Source organism: Peromyscus leucopus, chromosome 5 (genome assembly GCF_004664715.2).
Source record: "Peromyscus leucopus breed LL Stock chromosome 5, UCI_PerLeu_2.1, whole genome shotgun sequence".
Classification (NCBI taxonomy): domain Eukaryota; kingdom Metazoa; phylum Chordata; class Mammalia; order Rodentia; family Cricetidae; genus Peromyscus; species Peromyscus leucopus.
The window spans coordinates 41,510,413-41,519,715 of record NC_051067.1 but is presented as its reverse complement, the minus strand read 5'-3'; the positions used below and the strand labels follow the sequence as shown (position 1 = coordinate 41,519,715).

The following is a 9,303-nucleotide window of genomic DNA, read 5'->3' as shown; positions in this document are numbered from 1 at the left end:
TGTTTGACCCCCAAAGGGGTCGCAACCCACAGGTTGAGAAACCCTGACATAGAGACTCCAGAAAAGGCATGACATTTTCAACTGAGATTAAATCAAAAATACTGAATTCAAAGAAGAAATTATTTTGCAAGGCTTGGAAGGTGAAAGATGAACTGGAAGCTGGATCCCAGATCAGTTGCAGAAGATAGGAACACATGCTCCTGGGTAAGCAATGAAGGGTCTTTAATCAGAAATCAAAGGCATAAGGCAAGGGGAACCACAGATGTGAGCCATTATGCAGAGGAACAGCCCTGCACTGCCTCTCACTGACACACCAGCTCTTCATTGTTACCGTAACATAGTAAAGGGCACATGTGCAGAAAAGTTACTGGACTCCCTCACTTTGTGACTTACCAACACTTTCATACTGTCCTTCCCCCAGCTCTTCTTCAGATTCATCAACTAGTGGAATTTCCACATACTGTGAAAGAGAAATGGAAGTAGGACAGCCCCTTTAGTGTGATAGTCAAAGAAATTTTGTTTATAATATAAATAAAAGCCAGGGGGGATAAAAGGTAGAACACAAAGCCCCTATGACTCGCAGTGGCAACACGCTTCCCGAGGAAGCGGTATTATGTCAGCCCCTAGCTAGAGACAGAGCACTATAGCTCACATAAAGTGCCCCTAAAGAGCCATGTGTGAGAGGCTGAAGCCCACGTCTGTGATGTTAGCATGAGGTGGTGGACAATTTCAAAGTAAGGCCTCGTTGGAGCAACATGGTTCATTTGAGACACGCCCTGGAAGGATCTCTTCCTCTCCTCTTTCTTTTTCATTTCTCGGCTCCCATGAGTTGAGCAACTTGTTCCACTACCAACTGCCTGCCATGATGTGCTGTCTTGCCACAGCCCTAAAACAACAGGAAGGAAGGACAATGAAGTCACGGGAGCCTAGCCATACTTCTCCTCTTTATAAGCCAACTGTCTTGGGTATTTTATCACAGTGACATCAAGTGGCCTGCCATATATAGCTAGAGAAAAATGCTGCAAGGAAACATAAAATAGGATGCATTTCACAAGTTATAATAGCCATTCATCAATAGTATTACCTGAGGACGAGCCATTTCACCTGCTACAACTTTCCTCTCTTCTTCTATCAAGCCAATGACCTTTCTATTGATAAGTGGTGCATTTGCACCCCGAATCTTTGCAATAATTTTACCATTCTACAAGAGAAAGGAAAGTATAAAGAAACTTTCATTTTCATATGAAGTCCATAATTAACATTTACTTTGGACTAAGTTCCCTCTCCTTGATCCCATTTCCCACCACCATCCTTTGGATACTGTTATCAGCCATTTGAAAGTAGTACTGATGAGACAGTTCACTTTGATTTGGTAACATCAGCAATTAGAGTTCCACACTTTGTCCTCTATAAAAGGCATGGCTGCATTCCCACCTCCTTGCAGCATCCTTACACTACCACCCAGGCCTGTAACCCCACCACCTACAGCACATCACCGCCCTACACGAGCACTCACAGAATACCGGCCTCATTCATCCTTGCTTTAAATGTGAGGGATTCTAGACAGGGCCTTCAGTTTGATCTAATGATATTCTAATTTCCTGTATGTGGCCATGCACACTGACCAAAGGCAATTTGGGAAGGAAAATGTTTATCTGTGCTATACTTCTCTACCACACTTCATCATTAAGGGAAATCAGGGCAAGAACTTGAAGTAGAACCCATAAAAGAACTCAGCTTGCCAGCTTGTCCTCAGGCTTTCTTATACAGCTAAGGACTGCATGCTTAAGTATGGTGCTACTTACAGGGGGCTGGGCTCTTCTACATCAATTAATAATCAAGTCGAGCATCCACAGACATACTCACAGCCCAATCTGACTTAGGCAACTCCTCAGTTAAGACTCTCCTGTTAGATGAATGTTGTGTCAGGTTGGCAATGCAGACTAAGATAGATGCCATACCCCTTCACGTTGAGCCACAGCAGCTGGAAAAACAGTAGCCAGCCCCTGCAGCTCAGCCTGCCCTGCACCCCCTGCCCTCAATGTCAGAAGGGATTCCACCGGGCTAAGGAGTGGTAGAAGAGCTCGGAGAACTCAGCTTTAAGCAATTGTTCCACTCTCTTTGGATCTGTAATTCCCACAACTGGTCCTGTACTTTCGTCTGTCTTTTACCTTCTATACACTAAGTATCTGTTTATGGACATAGAACCAGGCATGATGGCATGGAACGAGAGGCCTTGTATCTAACACTATTAAATAACAAACAAAAACCCAGAAGACCCACAAAAGCACAGACACGTGGAATAGCAACCCCATAGGTACCATTAAGGGAGGCTTAGAGCACCCAGAGCATCTACAAGAACTTGTTTTGTAAGAAAGATCAGCTGAGATATTACTCAATATCAGGAAGTGTGTTTCTTGCTTCAAGATATGAAGGATGATAAGAGATCGTGAAGCGGGGGGAAGTAAAAGAGAGGAATTATACTATGCAGAAAGAATAGCAGATGCAAGGGCATAGGCCTGTAGGAGACATGGCAAGTGAAAAGGACCTCTGGGAAAGTGGGGCTGAACCCAGTATTCATGGTCTCAATACCCAGAGAAACCCAGACCGTATGGAGCCTTGGGTACCTTGGAAAGAGAAGACATCCCTCCCTCAGTCAAAAACGCTAGAATGCTGGACTATAGATTGTGCTCACGATTAACATTCTTTTTTTAAAGATTTATTTTATTTTGTGCATGTGCTCATGCATGAGTGCATGTGTGTGTGTGTGTGTGTGTGTGTGTGTGTGTGTGTGTGTGTACAGACATGAGGTCAATCTAGAGCTGGAGTTACAGGTGATTGTGAGACACTGTTGTGGGTGATGTGCACTTAACTGCTAAGCCATTTCACTAGGCCCACAATTAAAATTCCAATTGTGAAGATTATTTTTCCAGCTTTGTGGAAGGCATTGGAGGGAGCAAGAGAAGATGTCTGTCTGCAATTCAGGTGTACGTCTAAGGATTCTCAGTCCAATACCAGCCTGACAATTCTCTTGAACAGAACTGTTCTGGCTGAAACTTGCTAGAAGGAAGTTTTTGCCAGCTGAGAAACCTGACTGATTAAAGAGGTCGGGATGGAAGTGTTTAAGTAACAAATGGTCAGCTGGAGGGCAGTTTTGTAGGTAGGGAATATTATTCTTCCCTAAGTGGTTGTTGATCTGGTGTGTTCAGGAAAAAGGGTGCCTAAAGCATGTATACAGTGCTTAGTGGATGAAGTATGCTGGGAGGAAAGACCCTTGATGGAAAAGAGACCAGGAATTCACAAGCCAGGGCAGAGGGAGGTGTCAACATAAATAATGAAACCCGGAGGGGACACGGGAACCTGGGTTTGAAAATCAGACTTTGAACCAATGCCAAACTGTGACATTAGACGCAGAATTTACTCTAGATCTGAACTAATAGAACCGGTGTGGGAAACTAGAAAATTAATCAAATGTAGTGGATTCTAACAAACAAAGGAAAATAAAGCAACTGAAGTATGAGTGATAAGAAGAAAGAGAGACATCTACTTTGCTCATGGTCTGACAAAAATCCGGAAAAAAAAAAAAGTCACCACTTTTTAGGCTTCAGGAAGAATGTTCCAAAGCAGCAAGCCTTTCCTCTGTGAAGATTCTCATCTTGATTCCTTAAACTGCAAATTGGCTTGGTGGCATCAAAACTATCACTCTAAACACAGACCATATTGCTTCAAAAGCTGAAAATACTATACATCAAGAGCTATACTTTCAACATAGTGCAAGAGCATGGTATATTTTTATTCAACTAGAGCAATAATTCATTTGCTCGAAATAGTTGCAAGAGCGTTATTTAACCGAATCGAGAGCTTGTATACAAGAAGTGCTATTAATAATTATTTCTACTATTGAAAAGTAAGCGCCCTCACCAGAAGGTTGACCTAGTGGTGTTTACCTCTGCTGACACTTCTCTTGATGACCACGGGACTGAGGGCTTAACTGTAGACTGGTTTTAGGAAATAACATTTATCCCATTGTTTTCTGACTATTGCAGTTGTGTGTCCAATGCAAAATACAGGTGAAGTACTGACAAGTGTGAAGAGGAAAGAGATCACCCCCCCCCCATAGAAAGCAACGAGAACAACTTGGGAATAAACTTTCTACGCTATTTCTAAACCTTTGTAAATACAGAGATGGGAGCAAAATGCAATAGAGAGAATGATTAGGCAAATGCTTTCACACAAATCCATGAACACTTATAATCAATTCTCTCCTGCCGCTCATCTGAGAACGGTTCCTCACTCCAGTAAATGCCGACTTGTCTTTTTTCGAATCAGTTCAGTATGTGATAGTCTTAACAAGCTCCCCAAAGGCAAATTATTAAATTCATTATCAGGCAAACAGAGATAAGGCAAACACTGTGCAATTACCAGCACCAGCAAACAGCCCCATGGTAATTTTCCCTGCTACCTGCTCCTTCACAGGAATCTGATAATGAGATGATGAATGCTATACTTACAAGACTAAAGAGAAACATAGGCTCACATTTATCTCTAAATGGTTGCAGAGTCACAATGCTGTCAGCTTCAGCCTGAAGGATAAATTATTTTATACAACAATGTAAATATTTTATACAACAATGAGAAAGCAATATCCACACTATTCTGGATCTTATGTTCAAATGGTGTAGAGATATACACAATTTTCTGGAACAGCAACATTTTCTGGTTTTGTAATAGTTGCATTAAGGATCAAACTGCACGCATTAGCAACTCAAGCCTGTGTTATGTTGGTGCCTGCAGTAAAACTCACCTCTGTTTCTACCTTCCTCGCTGCCTGGTCCTGCCATTACTCTTCCAATCCAGCCCAAGTGTTCTTGATCCAAAGAATGTCTCTTACTCCCTCCTGACAGGTCACTTCTGGCTCCATACTGTACTTGACTGTCCCTCACCCAAGGCAGACTGTGTCTTTCAATACTGTTCCACAGGCAGGTGTGGGGCTGCCTCACTTGCTTTGTTAAGAAGGCAATGATTTTCCAACTACATGTAACTCCAGCTCCAGGGGATCCAACACCCCTGGCCTCTTGGTACACTCGCACTCAACATACATGCACCCATACATAGACACCCCTTCACACATAGAGAGACACAGATACACACACACACACACACACACACACACACAAAATTATAAATTATAAAGAAAAGAAGGACAGAATGCTTCTGCAGAAGGGGATGGCTAGTTGAAACCATGTGAGATCAGGAAGCAAACTGACTCCAAGGGTGTCTTGAAGGGCAGGGAAGGTCTATGCTCAAAACATGCAGTGGATGGAGGTTTCATGTCTGCTCAAGGACTATGTAGTTTAGAGATCTGGAGTATACTGTTTGGGCAGTTTATAGCTGGCTGACTGAGGTATGCATCTGTCTAATAGAAATGTATTTTAGGTTCTCTGGTAGTCACATAAAAGAAACAGGTAAAAATAAAGTACTTTCTTTAACTCAATATATTATCAGTTCAACATGTATTCAATGTAAAAAGTGTTAAAAATGTCTCATATCATTTTCCATAATAAATCTTAAAATGTATTATTTTATAAAAATTCATATTTAAAGCATATTTTAGTGATTAATATTCAATAAATAATTAATTGACCTCTAATAAAAAGTAGATTCATATAGCATATTACATTTCACAATAATTTAATTTGGTAATATCAGTTTTTAAATTTTTTAAATTTATTTGTGTGTGTGTGCGAGAGAGAAGCAGGCAGGCAGACAGACAGACAGACAGAGAAAGAGAGAGATTCTGTCTCTATTTTCATCATTTGAGTCCCAGAGATCAAACCCATGTCATCAGGCCTCCCAGCAAGTGCCTTTATCCACTGAACTATCTCAACAGCCTTCAGTTTTAAGATTAGAATAATTAAAATTGAAAATGCATTTCTGTAATTCATCTAGATAGATTTCAAGTGTTCTGTTTTACATTAAGGCATATTGAACAATAAGATTCTAACCAATTGTTAACTGGATATAGAGAAATTGAATAACCAATACAATTGGGTTAAATGACTTTGACTATGATGTCTAATCTCATCAATTTTTATAATAGGTGAAAAGAGAAATTATTTCCTTTGAAACATTCATGCATAGATAAGTATCTCGGGATCTACTCCATGACACCCAGCACACAGCTCCCCATCATCTTAACCTCAGGGACATATATTAACATGCCATGAGGTAAAAGAAATATCAACAGATACATGTCCATTTTTATATTTTTCTAAGGTTTGCAGTCATGATAATTTATCTCAGTCAGCGTCCCAAGAATTAGGTAAAATCATACTAATTCTCAAACTAGTAGAACTAAATATATAGTAAAAATGCCAAGAAAACATTGTTTGTTTCGACTGAAGACTGACAGGTTGCTTAAGTTAAGACAGTACTTGAAGTACTTGGGAATCCATAAGCCCTATTGTAACAGTAAACAAGTTGAATGAAAATGAAAAGCTTACAACCGCGAAGTGAAGAATCTCATCTTCATTCAGTTCATTTTTCAGTTTTCTGAATAAAGCTTGCACGGCTTTGCAAGGTCCACACCAGGCTTGGTAAACATCAATCACTAGAAGATGGCAACATTTATCAAAAGGCAGAGTCAAGGGAGCTAGAGGCTGGGACATTCCCATCCCAGGTGAGGAGGAAGGCAGCTTTGAAACACAAGAGTTGAATTCTGCAAGGTGTCCCCGGTGCTTGGGGACAAAGTCTGGATGAGGACAGCAGAGAGCCCCAGTACCTGTTAGGCCTTTGTTCAGCAACATCTCATCCCACAGGTTCTGACTATTGATGACTGACTGTGAAAAGCAAAACACTGTAAGACAGGGCAAGTGTCGTTGCACCAGACACAGACCTGCTGGCAGGACAGACCCACCTGTAGCTGGATTTCACGCTTTTTGCTTGCCATTTATCTATCTACTTCTGCGTGGAAAAGGAAAAGAAACATGAGACATGAGGGAATTTAAACACTATTATCTTTGTATACCCAAGCAACGTCTTTGTGTATGGTCCAATTTCCCTTTAGAAAATACTGGCCTGCTCAGAATGGCCTCTAGAGAGGAGTCAATGTCATAGGTAGACTAGTGCATGCTGGGAACGGATTCTTCCAACAAACAAAAGAATGTAAGAATGTTAGGGGGTTCTGTTTAAAGTGATAGTCTATGTGTGCAAGTGTGTGTGTGTGCACTGTGTATGTTCTATATGTGTGTGTGTGTTTTAACATTGTAAAGTCATACTGTGTGTGTTGTATGTGTGTGTTTTAATATTGTAAAGTTATACTATGTGTTATATTTATTTTTTTAAATATTGTGATGGTCTCTTACACCTTCAGTGGAACATGTTAATTGGCTGTGTACATACTCTTCAGAGCTGCTCACTCCAAGGTTATTGAGTTTTTAGAATAAAATCACGAATGTTCTCTAAAGCACAGCATGAATTTTCCTTGGGTGTTAACACCAAGGATAGGGTAGTAGGCATTAAGGTGAGAGAAAGGAACAGCCTCTAAGACTACTTCCCAACAAAGTTGCTATATATCATAGCAAAATGGGCCCTCTCAGCTAGACTGGGACCTTAAAGAACATTTAAGTTGGCCCTCTGGCTGGGGTTTATGGCCCTTGGTAGCGTGAGCTCCTGAAGTTCAGTACCTAGACTGCTGAGTCAGGCCCAGGATGAGGGTGGCAGAGCTCCTGCTGCGCCTTCCTCCCCAGCAGGTCCAGCTAAAAGAGGGGATGAGGGATGCCTGGTATCACCCCCTGGAAGATGAAGAGCAAAGACGCCAACGTTCAGCCCTCGAGGCCTGGTCTGCCCTTCCTTTCCTGTGGTGGAGGATCGAGGCTCCTGCTCACAGCAGGTAGAACTGGGCACCAAACCCAAGAGCAGTTGGCGCCTAAAAACCCTTCACCACTCCTGCAACAGCCCTGGAAATACAATTTCCATCTCCTCAAGACCCCTCCTTCTGCTGCTTCCTGCTGAGTTGCTGAATCTGAGCCTGTCCTGGGTGTTCCCAACCCACACATACACACTCCACACCTGTGTGCCTCAGTATTTCTGGTTTCCAGGGAGGCTTCTCCAGCAGACTTGACCATCTCTCTCCTGGGCTTTGGAGCCTTTGTGACTGGCCACGCCTTGCAGTAAAGGATACAAATTCCTCAAACTGGAGCAGAAGATGCAGTCCCTTCCTGCTGCTCTGACTCTCCACCTTTGTTGAATCTACCCTGGCGTTCCCACCTTCCCCCTTTCCCACCTAAGAATTAGGCTCACAGAACTGTTTGAACTATTTCAATTTTTAGACTTACAAATATGTTGCCAAAATGATGCCCAAGGTTCCCACACACCCTTCCCTCAGCTCCAAGATTAGGGCTAAAAGCTACAATGCAATCACCAGAAAAGCAAGGTCCACCAATCCAGCAATCACTTACTATGTCTACTTTATCACAAGTCTGCAGTTTCTCTGCCAATGCAGCTTTCTTTGGACCAGGATCCAGTCCAGAGCCCATGTTCTGTCAAGGAAGCGTGTATAAACTGCTTATTCCAATATTCCCAACAACAGAAGAACAGTGAATGAAACATGGCATGCCTGCATTGTTAAGTATCACACCGATGTGTGTGTAGGGTACATACTGCTATTGGTATCTACAGGTGCTGACACGAAAAACTATCAAATTAAGTTTTTAAATGAAAAGGGAAGACAGGAGAGTGCTGAGAATAATGACATTTATGTGTAATCCATCTATATATCCCCAAACCTTGCCTATTTCTTTAGAAATGTGTGTTATTTATTTGTGCACTTATTCTCTCAATACAGTCAAAATATGGTTAGTGTAAAATGTAACCATGTGTGTTTAACAGGAATACAGTTTTCATCTGGGGTTGCAGCAGGTAGTAAGTAGTAGGTCAGAAAAAGCTATTCCGTGTGTCTGCTGCATTTGGATACTGACACAGAAAATTATACTATTACTTCTGCAATCAAACACATTAACTCTAAAGAAATAAAGCAAAAGCAATGTAAATGATGCAGAAAGAGAAGGTGATACTGAAGGGTGCTTACCTTGAAATGTGGTTGAAGATTGCAGACCTAGTGTACACACTGAAAATATATTGTCTGTCTCTGGTGCGGTCATTCTTGCATTTCTATGCTTTACATACTCAGCATTTTATGTGAATGTATGTTTTTTTTTAAGCAGTGGAAGGCATACCTATAAAATGTTTATCTTGATATTATCTCCAGTTCTTTTTGACTGTCCGTGAATTCTTTTCCAGATT

At 41.5% G+C, this 9,303-nt stretch overlaps 1 protein-coding gene across 1 annotated transcript in view; it reads right to left on the bottom strand.

Annotated features, from left to right (window-relative positions):
• Positions 1 to 7,063, bottom strand: part of LOC119086174 (thioredoxin domain-containing protein 3-like) — a 39,346-nt gene extending 32,283 nt beyond the window's left edge. Inside the window, exons 1-6 of the mRNA XM_037206455.1 lie at positions 6,917 to 7,063; positions 6,782 to 6,839; positions 6,504 to 6,610; positions 4,512 to 4,583; positions 1,085 to 1,201; positions 394 to 460 (exon numbers count right to left, since the gene is read on the bottom strand). Of these exons, the coding sequence (XP_037062350.1) occupies positions 394 to 460; positions 1,085 to 1,201; positions 4,512 to 4,583; positions 6,504 to 6,610; positions 6,782 to 6,839; positions 6,917 to 6,949 (454 nt within the window). The 5' untranslated portion in view covers positions 6,950 to 7,063. The remainder of the gene's footprint in view (positions 1 to 393; positions 461 to 1,084; positions 1,202 to 4,511; positions 4,584 to 6,503; positions 6,611 to 6,781; positions 6,840 to 6,916) is intronic.
• Between the last annotated feature and the right edge of the window lie 2,240 nt (positions 7,064 to 9,303).